Here is a 19635-nt window from a genome sequence, read left to right as displayed (position 1 = left end):
CTTAGTGCAGAATGTAGTGACGCAGATCATGCGATCCTGAGATAGCTGGCGTTCTTTTGGTGTTAATAGTGTGGATCTATCCTGAAACCATGCTCGTTTCCGTGATCTTTTCACAAGTCGCTTCGGGTATCCCCTCTCTATCAGACGGGGGATTAGCTCGTCAGATTCTTTAAAGAAGTCTTCCTTCCGGGAGCAATTTCTATGGATGCGTAGAAATTGGCCGTAAGGCAAATTGTCTCGCAAGGCTCTCGTGTGGTGACTGGTATATCTTAGAAGTGAATTCCTTTCCACTGGTTTCCTGTAGAGGGTAGTGTGAAGCTTGCCTTCCATGTCCTTGATGGTTATGTCCAGGAAGTCTATCTGTTCCTTACTCATAGTCATGGTAAATTTTATATCTTCTGATTGTATGTTCAACCACTCCATGAAATCCCTTAGATCATTTTCCCCGCCAGACCATATTATTAGGATGTCATCTATGTATCTATTCCAATTGGAGATAGAATTGTGGAACGGATTGTGTTGGGAAAGAATACAGTCTTGCTCATATTCAGACATAAATAGAATAGCCAGGTCCGGCGCGAATGCAGCGCCCATTGCTACTCCCTTGCTCTGGAAGTAGAATTTATTCTGGAAAATGAAAAAGGTTTTGGTCATGGCAATTTCAAGCAGAGCGATGATAAATTCTGTGGGGACCCCTGCTGGTTGTACCCTTTTGTTCAGAACTCTCCTCATGCAGTCTAATGCAGGTCGTTGAGGGATGCTGGTGTAGAGTGAAACAATGTCCATCGTCACCAGGATCTGGTTGTTTTTATCGAAAGGCATCTGATCAATCAAGTTAATCACTTGCATAGTATCCCTTAGGTACGTAGGTGTTGCTTCCGCCAGTGGTTTCAGGAAGGCATCTATATACTTGCAGAGTGGTTCAATCAGTGAACCACATCCCGATATAATCGGCCGTCCAGGTGGTTTGGATGGATTCTTGTGTACCTTCGGTAGTACATATATTGTAGGAACTCTTGGTGATTCCACATTGAGGAAATCAAACTCTTTTTTAGTAAGAAATCCCATTTCCAGACCTTTCTTTGTGATTGCAACAATCTCAGTTCTTATGTCTTTAGTTGGATCACAGGCTACTGGTCTGTAGCTTACTCCATCCCTCAACTGTGAGTAGATCTCTGTCTTGTAATCCTCCACATCCAGCATGACAATGGAGCCCCCTTTGTCGGCTGGTTTGATGACAACCGACTTGTTGTTTCTCAGAGTTTCCAGGGCTTTGCGTTCTCCTGCAGAGATGTTATGTCTCACGTAGGATCTCCTGTCACATGTTCGTAAGACATCTCTGAGTACCACACTCTCATATGTCAAGATTCTGTGTGATATCGAGGTCATAGAGGGCATGAATGTTGAGGGTGGGCGAAAGTTGGTGAAGGCCGTCATAGTTGGTGCTGGACAGTTTTTGAAAAAATGTTTCAGTCTTATCTTTCTGAAAAATCTGGTGAGTTCCGTCTTAATATTGAATCTGTTAGCCAGGGATGTAGGCACAAAAGATAGTCCTTTACAGAGTACACTATTTTCATCTTCCGTTAGTGTATGGTTTGGCCAATACAAGAACCAGATACTGCACTAATACTGATGCACAACGTACATTCACCATGTTGGGTTTATTCTTCAGAATGCCCTCTACCAGACCATCTTTAGGAATCATGTTAACATCGATATCCCCTACACAAATACAGATCTCTGAGGAAATACGGCACGTTTACAGACACTCCCTTGACGACTCGGTCATGACGACGGGCTGGTTGTGCCCGCCAGCCTGTGATTGGCTAACGTGTGCCGAGCCCCTAGTCACCTAGCACTGAGCTGCAGCACCGCGAGGAGCCTCAGATTGAACGAGGACTTGTGCTGCGCGGACGGACTGAAGCCAGACAGGTACCTTAATCACAGCCCGCCTGACACAAGCCACGGGCTATAAGGTTTAACATTTAATTGAGAGCACATCCTTGATTACATGCGAGGACTAGCCTTGTGTGTCTACCCATTTCAGATGACACTGTGAGGCAGGTAATTACCAATCAGATGGTTGTCTCACTGGAGCCTCAGCGCTTTTTAATGATTTTCGCATTCTGAACCTATGATGACTAGTGAGCCCCAGCGCTTTTAAATGTTTGATACTCTTTCAACTATATAAGATTACGGTCCATTCGACCTACCCTTTTCAAACCACTCTAGAATATGTTACCGCATGTGCATGTTTGGCTACCAATCATTTAATGTATGAGTTGGAACTTGTATGAACCACACAAGGCTATAATTATTCTGCCCTTAAAGTGTATCCCAGTACCTCATAAAGGCTTTTCTCTTCAGAACGATGCCAGACTAATCCGGCGTTCACCACCAAGTAATGAATGCACGACTCAACGTCCTACGCTGCCGCATGAGGACGCACTCCCCAGTAAGTGTCTCTCCCATAAATAGGTTTTCTTGACCGCCCAGTCAGGACTTCCCGTTGAGGAATCTTCCTATTCTTTGTATATTTCAGAATTCCAGGAGCGTCACAGCCCCTTACCAGGACGGCGAACACCGATTGACCGTCACCCCCATGTAGGTAAAGCCTACATCTTTTACATAAATGATTAACCAATTCACCACGCAGGCAATTGATTATACTTTCCGCCTTACTTCACAGGCTCTCTACTATGTCCTGATGAAGACCCCATCATGAGGCCATACTAACCCTTCTATACACCAGGGGTCGAAACGTAGACTGCGCCAAACTGACACACCATAGGATCTGAAGCAATGAATATATTTTTTCCTATGTGTGATGTATCGGGGAACATTAATACTACCTTGATTGTAAAGGCATATTTGATTTTACTGTGATGCTTCAATGTCACACTACCTTTACCCAGTCCCTCACATACCTCTTCACTTCCTTTCCCAACTTCACTGAGAGCACGATTTGAATGTAATGAATATACAATTACATTGAATGATTTACTATTAATTATACTGTGATGAATTCCTTAAGACTCCAATGAATATCTCTTTGTGGATAATAAATGCAATTTGAATAAGAATATTCCATCAGTCAGATTCTATTGTATTGAATTGTATGTGGTGTTTATTTTGGTATGAAGTGAATATTTGTGAATACATAATATTGCCAACTCGGACCGCTTTTTCTTTGTACTTATCTGGCAAGGTCCAACAGCATTGCTAGAAAGTCTGATGTGCACCGCGGGCTTTATACAAATGACAGACATTATCAATGTATGCCCTTAAACATACCTAAACATGACGATTTGGAAAGGAAAGACCCGTTCCCAAAACTCTACCTGTGCCCAATTGCCTAGTCACAGAAACAAAACAAGCAAACAAATCCCCCCCCCCCGGCCCTCACTTACCTAACGCTGGAACAGCACACAGCAAGTCGGCCTCGAGCGCGCCTCAGAAGAGACGCGGGAGGACAGGAGCGTGACGCGCGTGAACGTGCACGTTGACGTTCACGCGCGTTCACTGACCTGAGTCGGCTCGTGCCCAGGTTTGGAGCTGCTCGTTCACAGCTCTCACTCCCTTGGCAGGGAGGAAGGTGACTATAGTCGAGCTGGCGGGAGCGCTTCGCGCTCCAACGCCAGCTCGACCTAAAGAATGCTCATTGAGAGACAAGATTTTACTTCCAACATCTCCCAAGTCTCTCAGGCTGCAGGACCTACATTGGGCGACCTTCAAAAATGCACAAGAATTACACCCAGAAGCCAGAACATCCTAATCAGGCATGGAGTGCGGCCCACGGCCATCCAAGGAAACAAGAAGCTGCCATCCCTAAACCTCAGGCCCGCACAGCAAAGGACAGTACGAAGCCAGAAGAGGGCCTTCGGGTCACCATCCCCAACTCCAAAATGCAGAACCTCCTAGAAGTCACTCCACGTCCATATTAAAAGCAGGAAAACGCCTTCTTCCAACGACCCGTAACACAAGAAATAATCCTGAAACCAGAGTATGAATCGCGGGTCCGCACGACATATTCAGAAATTCCAGCGTTAAAAAACTTACCATCCTCAAACTGTCTAACAGTAGAATTCTTCCCATTGGAAGACCAAAAAATATAAGGAATACACCCGCACAACTTGGCAAACAGAAGAAATAGTGCTTCGTGTTCTGGAATCATGCTCCAGTATTCGAAACACGGGGCATAAAACTAATTAATACACCGAAGTATAAATAAACTATCCTGCCTGCAAATTGCTTTAATGCGTGGAATCACTCGCAATCTAGGCTAGGCTAAAAAAAAAAGAGTCCGAGGTGAACCAAGAAACATTTCACTAACTGCAAAAACAGATAACGTAAATAACACGTATATTAACAAACAATCGGACAGTGAATACTCTTGTATTAAACAATGAACAAGCAGAAAAGATACATTCTCATTTTTATTATGGATATCAAACCTTTAAGAACTAGATACATCAAAAATTATACATACATACATCAAGAAAGTACAATAAGCATAAGCCGCACCAAGACAAACGTTGTCACCGTCACTGATCACCAACTTCCACGCATACCATATTCATAGCACAAACAATTAACACATTCTAAAAGCAACACAGAACACAGTGTGGGAGAACTCTGCTTTTCAACAAACGCTATAGACCTTGGCAGCCTCCTTGCCCACGTTTGTCTGCAGCGCTAGGACGCCTCAGGGTAGCTACCGCGCTTTACAAATGGTCTTTTCATTTCATTTCATTTCATAGAGTGTACACAATGAAGCCTAAAATATGATGTCTGCTTGTATGGGAGTAGGTCGGCCTCAGTATCTTTAGAACCTGTCTATAATAAATGGAGGTTATGCTCAATATTGTTATTTCATAAATATAGGGCATGATAACATCAGTATCCTAAGCAAATACACTTCTAAATGACGTATTAGTTTGTTGATACATCAGACGTAATGTATGGTGGTTTTACCTTGGTGGCCTCCACAATATGCGCCAACGTGCATTTCGGTAATGACCCACCACTGAGGTCGCACTTTCATCATGGCAATAGAAACATGGGGGTTGAGGGGATTTTGGTGTCAACAAGACCCGTCAGAATCACAACTGAATTGCAGACTGATAAAATATCTAAAACCGCACAACCTCATGGTAAGAATAACACATTAGTAAAACCTTATGCACAATATAACACAGTATAATACCAAACCAACCTCCCAGGCACCAAGCTTATTTGCACAATTTATTAACTTTAGAAGAAAGGTGACTGTATTATATTATGTAGAAATGATTTTAAAGAGTAGATTTTTACTCACAGGTGTTACTAAGTATCACTTGTACTTATGTGTAACTGGGCACAAATTGTTAAGGTTTTAATTAACTAATCAGTAAAAATGTACATGCTTACTTCCTAGCTGCAGAGGATAGAGGTGCAGCAATGTATAAGGTGTCAGAGAATGGTGAGAGATGCAGCATAAAGAGAGGTGCAGCGGACAGGCAATGCAGGTGCAGCAGCATGGGCGGTGTCAGAGGATGATGAAAGGTGCTGCTGAACAAGTGGTACAGGTGCAGGGAAAGAGGTGCAGAGAATAGGAGGTGCAGGTGCAGCAGTGTGGGAGGTGTCAGAGAATGGTGAAACGTGCAGCAGCAGGTGCAGCATAGAGAGTGGTGCATAGGATAGGAGGTGCAGCAGTATGGGAGGTGTCAGAGAATGGTGAAAGGTGCAGCAGCAGAAGCAGTGTAAAGTGAGGTGCAGAGTACAGAAGGTGCAGCAGTATAGGAGGTATCACGGAAAGGTGCAGCAGTATCGTAGGTGTCAGAGAATGGTGCTCTTCCTCCAGTGGACTTGTGGATCCATGGGTTGGGTGCCAGGGCCAGTTAGCCAGAGCGGAGAGGTCTGGTGGGAATGTTGAAGGAGAACCGATGGTTGAGGTACGCAGGTCCAGCGTTGTGGAGGGCCTTGTGTGCATGCACAAGGAACTTGAAGGTAATTTGTTAGTTGATGGGTAGCCAGTGAAAGTCTCTCAGGTGGCCGGTGATGTGGCTGCGGTGTGGGAAGTTCAGGATGAGTCTGGCGGAGGTGTTCTGGTTGTTCTGCAGTTTCTTTTGGAGTCCCTGGGTGGTGCCGGTGTAGAGTGCATTGCCGAAGTCTGGTCTGCTGAAGACGAGCGCATGGGTTACCGTTTTTCTAGACTCAGTGGGGATCAACTTAAAGATCTCATGAGGCAGGCAGAGAGTGTGGAAGCAGGAGGATGAAACAGCGTTGATTTGGTGTTCATTGAGAGCAATGAGTCCAGGATGATGACAAAGCCTTACTGCTGCACTGACATGCATCAAAATAAAAGGGCAAGAATGCACAGTATCTACGTATCTACAAGATACAGCACATTCCTGTCCTTCTCACCTGCGCCAGCAGCGGTGCACCAGCGCAGACACCATTGTGTCATTTTGCAAGTGTGGCTGTGCTAAGGAAATTATTGTTTTTTGCAGGAAGGGACAAAAACTATAATTAAAGGCATTTTCAGCTTTCTATGTGTGCTGCAGATCCATCACCACCCCCTTTTGTACCGCAGAATGCAGAATGCATAGAAAGAGGGAGAAAAAAAGGAAAAGTAAAAGTACTTCTGCTCTTTGCACCGCCTTTCTCCTCCCTTGGGGAGGCATAGGATTCTCACGCATTACCCAGGTTTACAAAATGGTTTAAATCTGAGAATGCATCAAGTTCCATGGATGTTGCATGGGAACACCCACAGCAACACCCATGAAACACACCTTACGCGCAGAGTTATGCGTGAAAGGGAGCCATATTTACAAGGCCATAAAAAGTCATGCAGGGTGACTTTACAAGACCGTGTAAATATGGGGAAGCCCAATATGCTGCTGGTGCGTCAATAACAGTGATGCACCGGTGGCCAAATGTGCTTGTAAATATACCCCACATCATTTCACTTATGAAATTAATATAACACTAAAGCCCATTAAGTAATAAAAACAATATTATTTACAGCTATAATATTGAAAAGTATATTTAAAACACAGTTTTTTTAAACGATATTATGTACGTAAAAAGTCTATATTAAGGTCAACCATATTTCTGCATCACAATATTTTTGTTTCATAATATTTTTTTACAGATATGTCTGTGTCTCAATATTTCGAAATCACTGTTATTTCCAAATACCCTGAAAGAGTGAAGCCTTTGTGTGACCTAATTTCTCCCACATTTTAATCTAAACAATGACTCAGCACACACTGATATAGCCCATGCTCTACAAGCAGACATGCTTGAAACTAAAAATGCACAAACTATGGAGAACAAAACAAAGCTAGTTATCATAGTCGTACACAGTCACCATTGTTACACCTACATGACTTAGATCGAAGGACAGACTCTCTATATTGCTTACAAGTCTCACTTGTATTCCTTAGCCGAAGCATGTTTTGCTTTCATTGAAAAAGTCATTGCAGGTGTGCAAACAGCTATTTTGATAGAGTGCTTTTTGGCACGAGGAGATCATTGTTGTTTCTCCCATACCAGCACTAGAGGAGGCCGACCAAGGCATGCATTCCTAATGCTCGCACCCTACACCACCACAGTGTGTTAAGTGCACAGGATGTTAAGTTTCAGCATGATCCACCTCTTCATTTTTTATTTTTTTATAAGAATTTTTTTTATTGCATTTTTCCCAAGAAATCCAATAAATGTTACAGCACACTTATACAAATTATATCATTTCAGTCATGACACAAATATTTACAAGTTAATTCATTACATGATAAAGATTAAATTTTTTCAGCCCGTGACGGCAGGTGTATTGACAATAGCAACAGTGGCCACCTCCCGGTTAATCAATACATTTTTCCAATTTGCTATAGGTTGCCATATCTTCCTGCCCATAATTCTAGCTCTTCGTCCCTTTCTGTCATATATTGCTTTTTCCAAATTATAAGTTGATAGTAACCTAGCAATCCAAGTTTGGAAAGTTGGTGGTACCCTGTCGAGCCATGATGTTGCTATGCATATTCGAAAGACTGCGGTTACCATAAACATGAACTCCGTGGGGATACCGACTGTCCCTACCAGCACCCCCAGCAATATTAACTCACCCGTAAGCTTAATCTTTAGACCCAATGATCCATCAATAAAATTCTCAATATCGCTTTTTAAAGAGTACAATTGTGGGCTTTTTGAGAACATGTGAACGATGTCTGCATTCGTTGAATCACAGCGCGGTCAAGTTATTCCCGTGATACCTCCCCATTGTGCAATTCTAGCAGGGGTATGGTAGAGCGAATACAGGGTCTTATAATGCTGCGACTGTAAAGTTGCTGAGCATAACACTGTACGGCCCAGATCTAAGGACAGCTGAAATCCCTCTGGCTGTAATCCCACTTTTTCGGCCCACTTCGTGGCAAATTTAGCCCTGTCGTCGCATTTATATACATACAATTCTGCGTATAACTGCCGGATTGTGCAGTGAGTGCAGCGCTCTATGAAGTCCATTATGCGGCATGTACCAAAGCCCAGTGCACCCCCCGGTTTATTTAAGAGGTAGCTTCTTACCTGAAGATATTTAAAGAAGCTGTTACCTGCTATCTTAAATTTTATTTGGAGCTCATGAAACTGCAGAATGCCCCCCTGTTGGCCCATGAGGTTCCCAATCTTCTTAATCCCTTTGTTGTCCCATTCCCTCATAACCGTATCCCTGAAAATATCCCCAGGTAAAGAGTGATTCGTATACAGACGCGTATAACTATTATACCTGCCTAAGCCCATTTTTTTTTAGATCGCCTTCCAAATGTTGTAAGCAGCTCGTAAAGTCTTGAATCTTGTGTCTTTAAAGTAGCTAAAATCAATTGTGTTCAGAAACCCATTCTCAGCCCCGTCACCCAGCAGTGCCGTATATACATTAGTGAAGCCAGGTGTGACGTCCCCTTGCTCGGTTCCCCCGCTCCAAATTAGCCCCTGGAAGTACTGCATAGCTACAGCCCAGTAATAGAGCCTAAAATCAGGTGCCCCCATCCCCCCTTTTCCCTTGGTAGTGTAAGATGTCGATAGGCTCTCCTGGTCTTACCCTGTGCCCAAATAAAATTGTTTACTATTGCTTCTATTTTGTTGAACCATAAATGGTCAAAAAGCTATGGAATGGCTCTAAACAAATACAAAAACTTTGGGAATGTAATAATTTTGATCACGTTTATTCGACCCATCGAGTGCTTTTTGGCACGAGGAGATCATTGTTGTTTCTCCCATACCAGCACTAGAGGAGGCCGACCAAGGCATGCATTCCTAATGCTCGCACCCTACACCACCACAGCGTGTTAAGTGCACAGGATGTTAAGTTTCAGCATGATCCACCTCTTCATACACAAGCTTTCTTACAACATGAACAATATGTTGCTCCAACTCCAGTTACCCATTGAGTCTTACCAGAGCATATGTTATGTGTAAGGTTTTGCCAACAAAAGGAACAAAAGGACAGACTAGTAACAAAGGGGAAAGCCACTTTCTTTAAGCTTATACTCCTGATCTCGCTAACATGCTGTTGAAATAAATAGTTTATATTTCCAAATTATATTCTTTGAATGCCTTGCTGCATGGAGCAATGGGAGTCTAGGCAGAGGTGAATAATGGAAGTACTATACAGTTTTGTGAAGAGATCTATGTAACATGCATTGACTTGTAAGAGCTACTGCTGATTTTAGTGGAACTGGAGAGAATATTTATCCTGAGCATGTGAAATATACACAGTGAAAAAAAACAGATGACCAGAGGATTTTGCTTGATAAAGATCAATATGCCTGCTCTCAGACGATGAGAACTTTTTAATTTATGGCTAGAGAGTTGAACATAGGCCCACTGGAGAGGACCCTCACCATGTACGTGTTGTTATTGTTTAACTGTAATCAGTGTAATAATCAATACACAGTTTAGAACATAGTTAATGCTAAGAGTGACAGTGAAGTGATATCTGTTCAAGCAAAATAGCAGAAGTGTAGTTAGTAACTTACTAGGGAGCTGTGTCCCAGACATAGGATAATCTGTTCTGAATGAATTTCTTTCTCCGTTCATTTTGATAAATTGTTAAGACATTGCATAAATTAATACGTCATATTTTGTCAAATTTTAAATTTTGTAAATGTCATGAATAAATGTACTTTTTAGTGGAAAGACTAATTTGGTAAAGCACACCTGCCTCCCATGGTCAAGCATGCACATGGCAATTCATAGCAAATATTGCAGTCTTCTGCACACAAACCTTAGTGAGATGTATAGTAATTTCAGTCACTGCAGTGTTTTGTTCCTCACTGTTGTCTCTATAAGTAACTTGTGGGATGTGTTCTCTTCACAGAATGATGGCACTCATGTGCCTGCCACGACTCCTCCCATTGCTGCTGCTGTGTCTGTACCATCAAACATCTGTTTCAGGTAAGAAAACAGCTCTGGTTTCTTACCTTAAAGTTTTGGGCCTTATTTAAATAAGGCTCTCAGGACTAAAGTGGACTTCATCCCTCAAGCAGCAGTGTGCCAGGAGGCGCGTTTGCAGAGAGGTGGAGAAAGGAGCGTAGCCTCTGACCACCTCTTAGCAATCTGGCAGTATTAGACTTACTGGAGGTAACAGGAGGGTTAGTCCCCAAGGACCCTCAAGAGCCATGGGGACTTCATCCCCCTACAAGTAGTGCATCAGTAGGTGCGTTTGCAAAGTGTTGGTGAAAGGGGGTGTGGTCTGTTATCAGATCTCAGCAATCCTTCTGTACAGGACTTACTGGAGGCAATAGGAGTGGTAACTGGTCACCAAGGACGTCCTTGAGGGCCAATTACCCATCCAGTTACCTCCAGGAAGTCCCACATAGCAGGATTGCTGAGATGTTGTCAACGACCTCTTTCTCCACCACTGTGCAAGCGTGCCTATTGGCGTACTGTTAGTTGGGGGACAAACTCCCCTTGGCTCCAGAGGGACCTTCGGGGCCAAGAAGCACTCCTGGTGCCTCCTGAAAGTCCTACGCAGCGGAAGTACTGAGAGCTAGTCAGAATCCCAGTCCCCAACCAAAGGTTACAGGGACGTTATAGTTAGGAATTAGCAGTTAAAAAACCTTAGAAATTAACTGACAAAAACATAGGTTACAAGGACATTATAGTTAATAAATAAAATATGAAAAACCTTAGAAATTCACTAAAATAAACAAAGGTTACAGGGGCGTTATAGTTAGGGTCAGATTTTACCCACACACAAACCAGAGAAATTCAGCTGTTATAGTTACCCAAGTTAACTATAATTCGCGCCCCTACAATGCACTGCTTGTGACCTCACATATTATATCACTCATGATGTGGTCAGTGACATCACTGATGACATCACTGATGACATCTCAAATATGGGCCCTGGGTTAGATAAGATCCCTGGAGATTTTTTTGGCAAGTGAGATGGACATCTAGAGTGCTTATTTTGCAATGTAATTTACAGCTATTATGAAGGGCGTAACTACTCCATTCATCTGGAATGGGGTTGAAATGTTCTTTGTATTCAAAAGGGCCCCCGTGATCTGCCTGCAAACTATCGTCCAATAAGTCAATAGCTCAAAAATACATTTTAGTAAGGTGATTTTGGTCAGACTGCAGAATTGGGTGGATGGAAATGATATTATGACACCCATCCAGGCAGGCTTTATAGAGTCCACTAGTACAGTTGACCAAGTGTTTTGTGTACTTGAAGACCGTTACCCTGGGATGGGGACAACTATATGTCGTATTCGTAGACCTGCTCTCTGCTTTTGATTCAGTACCAAGGGCAACACTTTGGAGGGTTCTTTCAGAGATGGCAGTGCCTATTTATTTGATAGACATCATGGTCAAACTACACACCAATAACTATACACGGGTTTGTGGTGGCAGTGTAGGTGAGCTACCTGATCCCTTTCCTGTGACCAGAGGTGTTAGGTAGGGCTGTGTATAGGCCTGCACCCTGCTCACGCTTTACATTAATGGCCTTATAAAATTCCTTGACCAGTGCAATAATGACACTCCCAGACTAGCAAACATGAGTGTTCCTGCCCTCATGTTTGATGACGACACCTTATTAATCTCCAAATCCCCTATGGGACTTCAGAAGTTGTTGGACCAGTTTGAATGTTTTTGTAAAACCAGAGGATTGGAGATTAATGTAACAAAAACCAAATATATGAATTTTAATTCAGGCCCCTCAAGTAGGACAAACTTGACTTTGCATATATTTGTATAACTAGGTATAGCTTTTAGTGAACATCTAGGGTGGCAAGTCAATCCAATTAAAATGAATCTTAATTCAGATAAAAATCCATAAAAGACACAGATATCATACAAATTAGGTCAATTCTCGTAAACATTCTAATTCTTAGGCAGTAAAGAGGCCTATAAAAAAATATATTTTCAAAATATCAACACATTCCTGATATGTTTAAAAAAACTAAACAATTATCTGTTCCTGATGCGGGTGCTGGTGTCCAAGTTACCAGTATTCCAGTTCCTAATCATTTTTAGACCATAGAGGCTGCCTCCCCCAGTCCATTCAAGTACCATGCACTGAATCCATAACACAGTGCCATGTCTATTATTTCCTGAAATTAATATTGTTTCCAAACTACCCTGTCATAATTGATTTTCCCAACTGACAACTGTCAGCGATAATGGAGAGATGCTTGCTCAAAAGGAACCATCTTATTTAAATAATTCTGCACAAATTTACAGAGTGACATACCAAGAACTGGGGGAGCGGGGGAAATATTTTGCAAGCACTAAACTGCAAGCTGGACCATCTTAGAAGTCTACTCACCTCCCTTTCTGATCAGGTCACTAGCGTACAGACCAAGACTCACTGCTGAGGTTGTGGTCATGCGTGCAGCAGAGGAACGCCTGACATTTATCTGAAGGACCAACTAGGCTCTAACACCAATTCCATAATTCCAGGGAATATGTGACGTTGCAACAACCGCGTTGTTACCACGTGTGCCATTACATTGCAAGTCGTATCAGCCACTTGCTGTAGGGGGCACGCTGGACTTAAGAATAGTATTAATTGCTATTCCTTCTCCAGTTTGTGCAGCAGCAGGGAAGGTGTTGGATTTAAAATCCAACACATTCCCTGGTGTTGCACACCCCCTACAGCAAATCGTTGAAATGACTTGCGATGTAATTGCACGTGAGGTAACAACGCAGTCGTTGTAACAACCACGTTGTAAAGTTACTGCGTTGTGGAGACAGCATTGTAAACGCTGTTTCCCTAACTGCAGAGATGAGAGATCGGTCATTGCGGTGAACATGCACCAAGCTAGATTTTCTAGAACAGGTGTCAACTAGACTACCCAAAAGTGTTTCCAGTTCAATTCTTCTCGTGAGTACCTTAGTGCAAAGCACATCAAGTAGTAAAACTACTGAAACATCACTCCCTGATCATAGTGTGGGGCAAAGAGACCAAGTCAACAGGAGAGGTCTATGTCCGCTGGCTAATCCAAGAGTACACACTTTTCAACCATGAAATCATTATTCTTTGAACAATCCATTTTATTCTATGCAAGGAAATTTTGAAATTCATTCCAGAGCATCCAGGTAGCTAAATTAAAGCCAGGATCTTTTGAGGACACTGATGCTTTAAGTAATAAAGTGATCCACTGGCCTAGGGTGAAGAGGAACTGTCTTTCTGTGATTAGATCTGATATTATGCATGTAAGAAGATGTCCATCTGATATATCTCCTTATGATTACATGTTGGTTTTGTTGTGTTCAAATCAGTTTGCTGAAAATCCTATACATTTTGAAGTGGGAACCTGCTACCTTTCTGGTGGCAACTGGCTGGAAATAAGGCTAAAATCTTTTCCTCCATCTGCTAGAGGGTCCTAATGGGCATCTTCCCCACCCAGTTCAACAGGGTAATGCTACTCCTATGCCCATTGCTGCATCAAATGTGAATGCAGTTGATTGACTGAGAAACCAGGTAGCAAATAGCGTATGTTCTCCCATTAAGAATACATTTTGCAATTCAACAAGTGTTGGTAGCAATGCATCTAATTATAGCAGTCAAACCCCCTAATAGAATATGAAAAATTGACACTATTGTTGATGCATCACCAGAGACTGATCCTGTTTGTACAGTGAATGTAACTGCCACTAGAAGTAGTGGGGTAAAATATTGTGTAGCAGGAAACACACTTGCTCCTTCAACTGTGGGTAGCACAGATTAACCACCCACTAGTGGTAGCTATGGAATACTTCCGCAGAGTATGGCTGATGGAAAAACCATTTTAGAGGAGCTCCCCTATTCATCGAGCACCCTTGATTCTAAGGAGGGTAGGGATTGTTATTCTTACTCTAGTATTATCCTATCTTGGAACTTGGCTGGATTTGTGTCAAAATTGGTTTATTCTAATTGGATGTTTTATCTCAGGGACCACGATGTTTGTATGTTCCAAGAAACATGGGCCACCAAGAAAATGTCAATAGATGGATTTACCACTTTTAGTGTGGAAGTGAAACCCCCCTGAATGATTTGGGAGGGCAATCGGGAACCTTATGACTTTAAATAGGAATGATTTTTTAGCTCACATACATGTGCAGACAAATTGTCCTGACCTAATGGGAATTATTGTCACTCTTTCAACAGGGTCCGTCTAGCATGTATAAATATCTATGTAAGACCGACAAGGGCGAGCAATGAATTGCCCACTGTATCCCTCTTGGAAGATGTTTTAGACTCCTTACATTCAAACACAAAATTAGTTCTAGCAGGAGACTTCAACATATCCTATGAACCCTACCCATATATTAACGCAATAATAGATGTGGAGGATGAAATATGGGGTATCCAAAACTGACAGGGAAGCCTTGGATGAATTTCACTGCCACTGTGCCGAAATAAGCTTCCCTAATGGTTGGCAGAGATCAAATAGCTTACAATGGACATACTATTTCCAATCCATATAGAGCAACTACATTTAAGAGAGGGCCTTACACTAGTGTCATTGATTACGTCCACTAGACGTGGGACTGTGGTCACTCCCGGTCGATATGAAAGTAGACGCGTCCAGAAAGTGATCTTAATTCTCTGAACCTAACACTTTATGGGAAATCCCTGAAAAGGAAAAAGAATGCATGTCATACAAAAGTACTGCACCAATTTTAGCTAATAATCGCCGTTATGTTTCATGGCTGAATGTCTTGTCCAACCAAAAACTGTACTTACAGATATATGGGTTGTTTATTGCCTTTCTATTGAATTATGTAGGGTTAAGCAAAGCAGATATTTCCTGTCTAAGTATCCGCAACTTGTGGTCCAAAGAGATGCAAAAGATTTACTACAAAGACGTGGCCCATATGAAACCAAATTTGACCAAAGAGGTAAGGTGGTTTGGCCATGCCAGTAAACAGGCAAATGTCTCTTTGAGGTTGGCTGTCTTGGACGGTGACAGGCTTTAAATTGCTGAAGGGAGGCATAACTTCAGTTCTTCCTTGAGATTAGGCAAAAGGAATTGGAACGATAAAATTTGGCAAGACATGCTTGCGGCGGTTAAAACAAATGATAATAGGACCTTTTGATGCACAGTAGCTCAGTTTAGGTCAGAAAAAGCGAAAACGTATCACTCCCACATTTCATCTGAAAAATGGTGTCTCAAATCTCTGAAGTATATCTTGCAAAAGATCTTAACAAGTCACTATTGAGCAGCGATCAGGCAACCGTTACTGAAATACCATTAATAGTTGGCATAGAAGTTGCTGACCCAGTTGTCTTCAGTTTTGAAGACACAGCTAGAGCAACCCGCTTTTTAAAATACTCCAAAGAACCCGGCCCAGATAAAATCCCTGGAGATCTATATAAATCTGAGTCTCAAGTACAGACAAGCTATATAAATCTATTGTCAAATGCAATAGCAGCAGGGGGTGAGACACGGGAATCCTAGGGAAGAGCTGAAATTATAAAAATATATAAAAAAGGGTGATGCATCAGCCCCTTGAAACAATAGAGCATTCAGCCTAATTGATTATGTGCAGGAGATCTTTGCAAGACAAGTCCTTGAGAAATTGCTAGATTAGTTAGATTCTAACAAAAAGATGTCCTCTCTTCAAGCTGGTTTCTGCACAAAGGTTAGTACTTCCCACCTGATTTTTAGACTTGCCACGTTATATTGGAAATACGTCTTATTACTTCATCAAAAGCTCTATGTGGCATTCCTAGACCTCAGAGCCGTATTTGACCTAATCTCATGTACCAACTTGTGGTGTGTTCTGACAAATATAGGGGTTCCTTGAACTTTGATCCAGCTTATTATTAAACTTCACAAAAATAATTTTGCCAAAGTCCGATGTGGCCACAATGGGTGAACTAACAGAATGCATCCCTATTGACGCTATTAACCCTTTATATGAATGATGTAGTGGACATATTGTTGTACTGTAGAAATGACTCTCCTGCTTTGTGCAACAGAAAGGTTCTTATCCTTTTATTCGCAGATGACTCTCTTCTTATTTCCAAGATGCCCTTGGGCTCTAGCTCCTAATTGACAAATTCCTAGTATTTTGTATGTCTAGGGGCTTGGAGTTCAACATAAATAAGACCAAATATATGGTGTTTGGAAAGGGAGCAGACAAATTCTGTCACTCATGTTGGGTTCATAGTTTTGATTCAGTATCGGTTAAATTAATGGAGATTTTTAGGTTTAAAGTATTTTATTGCTTTTTCATAAACAAGGAAAAACAGTACATACAAGGAATACAGTCGTCGTGAGAATGTACTGCAAAGTCTCTCCTCCTGAAGCACCTTCCGAATTCTATACATTAACAACTAAGCATTTGCAGAGCCTCAGTTTAGGCGTGAGTGCCGTGACGACAAATTCCAGAACCAACAACCCCCCCCAACTCCCCCCTCCCTTGCCCTCCCTCCCAAACCCCCACCCCCCAGCCCCCTCCCCCTGTGCCTGTGCAAATGTCCTACACCTCCTGCACTTCCCTAAAGGATCTCCACCTTCCATCTCACCCTCCCTCCATGTCGACTAGGTAATCGGGGTTGTCAGTCGCATCAGCCTAAGATATCGGGGGCAGGTAATCTCTTTGAACTCCGACTGCAGCAAGATATTAAAAGGCTGCCACAGGTCATCAAATCTATCTACCTCACCCGCCACTGTGAGGGACAGCTTCTCCATTCCCAGAACGTGCCATAACCTATGCAACCAGCCCATGTTGGTAGGAAGGGTGGTGGTACGCCAATATATGAGTACGTTCTGGATCGCCGAGCCTAGAGCGATCGCTATCTGTCTGCCCCTCCTGGATCGCAGAGGGTACATCAAGCCATTGGGTAACCCTAGTAGAACATAGGCAGGGAGGCGAGGTAATTCGATGCTGAAGCACTGGTCTATCTCGTCTAGGACCTCCTTCCAGTACGGACCCAGTAACGGACAATCCCATAAAATGTGCGTAAGTGTGCCTGTCTGTCCACATTCGCGCCAACAAGTGTTCGGGATGTGATGGTTCATTTCGTGCAACCTCTGAGGCGTGTAGTACCAGTATGTGGATATCTTAGTAAAGGTTTCTGTGAGCCCAGTGTGGTAGGCGGAGTGACGCGCTCGGTAGGAGATGTCATCCCATTCTTTGTGACTCAGTTCCCTCCCCAGCTCTCGTTCCCAGCGAACCCTTCCGGGGTTATGGATGTGGTAAGGTGGGGGTTGCAAGAGTCGGTATAGGTCTGAGATGAGCTTGGCGTCCGAGGAACGCGTCGCTAGCCACATCTCGTATGGGGTGAGTTTCCGATCGGCCAGGTCCCGTACCTGCGACTGAAGCGCCCAATGGCGTACTTGCATGTACCGCATACGCTCAGTCTCGGGCAGGTGGTATTCCCGGCGGAGGTCTTCGAACGACACAGCACCGTCCGGGCCATAGATATGGAACAATGCGCAGCATCTGGCTGCCCGCCAGAGCGAGAACGCTCCAGGTTCCGTCCCGGGTCGAAAGTCGGGGTTCCCCACCAGTGGTGTAAGCGGTGACGGGAAGGTGGTAAGTTCATGCTTAATATTCACGGCATCCCAAACACGGAGCGGGACCTGTGTGACAAAAGACGCATAGAGATTGGGGGGCCTGTGACTTTTGCGTAGGAAGGGTATCTCTTGCAGAGTCCTGCCCGCCACTGCTTGGTCCTGGAACAGCCAGTGCCTGTCAGATTCCCATTTGCTCCACTCCACCAAATACCGCAGCTGCGCCGCCTGAAAATTCTTGTGGAGATCCGGAATGCCAAGTCCACCGGACTCGGGTGCCAGCGTGGACAGGGCTCTCCTGAGTCTGGGTTTACAGCCCTGCCAGACAAATCGTGCGATATCGGTCTGAGCCTGTCGTATCCACCCTTTCGGCGGCTGGAGCGGCAGGACCCGGAACAAATACAGTACCTGCGGCAAGAGGGTCATTTTCACCGCTGCGATCCGTCCCAACAATGATAACGTACCTTTGCTCCAACGGGATAATTCCTCCTTCATTTTCTTGCCCAGGGCTGCATAGTTAGCAATAACCATGGCGGGCAGAGAGGGTGCCAGCAGCACCCCCAGGTACGGGATCAGATCTCCAGACCAACGCATGGGGAATCGTCCCTGTAGCTCAAGCCTTGTAGCAGAGGCAAGCGAGATGTCAAGGGCCGCCGACTTTCTCATGTTCATTTTAAAACCCGCCACCGCGGCGAAAGCGTCCATCTCGGCAATGCAAGCGGGGAGCGCCTCCCTCGGGTTGTCAAGCATTAAGATCACATCATCCGCATACAAACTGATGGTGTGAATGTATCCCTCCATCCGGACGCCAGTCACCTCCGGATTGCGTCGAATCCTCTGAGCAAATGGCTCCATGTAAAGAGCGAAGAGCAGTGGGGATAGTGGGCACCCCTGTCTGGTCCCCCTCTCTATCACGAATCGGTCGGAGTTGCACCCATTCACCCTCACTATCGCAGTAGGAGATCTGAACAGTTAAATATGAGGGTGCGGAACTTCTCACCTATACCCAGTTTGCAAAGCACTTTCTCAAGGTAAGGCCAATGCACCCGATCGAATGCCTTCTCTGCGTCAACCGAGAGCAACATGCGCTCTCCGGGGATACGGGAGGCCTTCTCCAGGATGTGGACCACCCTCTTAGTGTTGTCCACCGTTTGTCGGCCCGGGACAAACCCGGCCTGATCCGGGTCCACAAGTCCCGGCAAATGTGGTGCCAGACGTGCCGCCAGAATCCCAGTGTAGAGCTTGAGGTCCACATTGAGTAGCGAGATCGGCCGATAGGAGTCGCATTTGGTCCGGTCCTTCCCTGGTTTAGGGATAACCGATATCGTAGCCCGCAGGAGATCCGGAGGGATAGCTCCAGGCTCGGCAGAGGAGTTAAAGAGCCGTGTCAACAGCGGCACCAGCTCTGGACAGAGTGTTTTGTAGAAAAGCGGAGTGTAACCGTCGGGTCCCGGGGCCTTTCCATGTTTGAGTCGGGAGATAGCCATAATCACCTCCTCCGGTCGAATGTCCCGGTCTAGGTGTTCCGCTTGTTCTGGTGTGAGAACAGGAAGGTCGACCGACGCGAGGTAATCGGTCTCAGCCGAGGCCGAGGGGGGCTCACCCGCGTACAGGTCAGCGTAATAGCGACGGAATCCGTCCG

The 19635-nt window shown here is 44.1% G+C and overlaps 1 protein-coding gene across 3 annotated transcripts in view; it reads left to right on the top strand.

The window, feature by feature from the left end:
- Positions 1-19635, top strand: part of LOC144754229 (butyrophilin subfamily 3 member A3-like) — a 168605-nt gene that overhangs the window by 14875 nt on the left and 134095 nt on the right. For all 3 annotated transcript variants that reach the window (XM_078641819.1, XM_078641818.1, XM_078641817.1), the window contains exon 2: positions 10355-10431. In XM_078641819.1, coding sequence (XP_078497945.1) covers positions 10356-10431 — 76 coding nt within the window. In that variant the 5' untranslated portion in view covers position 10355. The remainder of the gene's footprint in view (positions 1-10354; positions 10432-19635) is intronic.

The sequence above is a fragment of the Lissotriton helveticus genome, chromosome 5_1 (assembly GCF_964261635.1).
Source record: "Lissotriton helveticus chromosome 5_1, aLisHel1.1, whole genome shotgun sequence".
Lineage (NCBI taxonomy): Eukaryota > Metazoa > Chordata > Amphibia > Caudata > Salamandridae > Lissotriton > Lissotriton helveticus.
The sequence above is the reverse complement of the archived record's forward strand: the minus strand, read 5'-3'. Positions and strand labels throughout refer to the sequence as shown.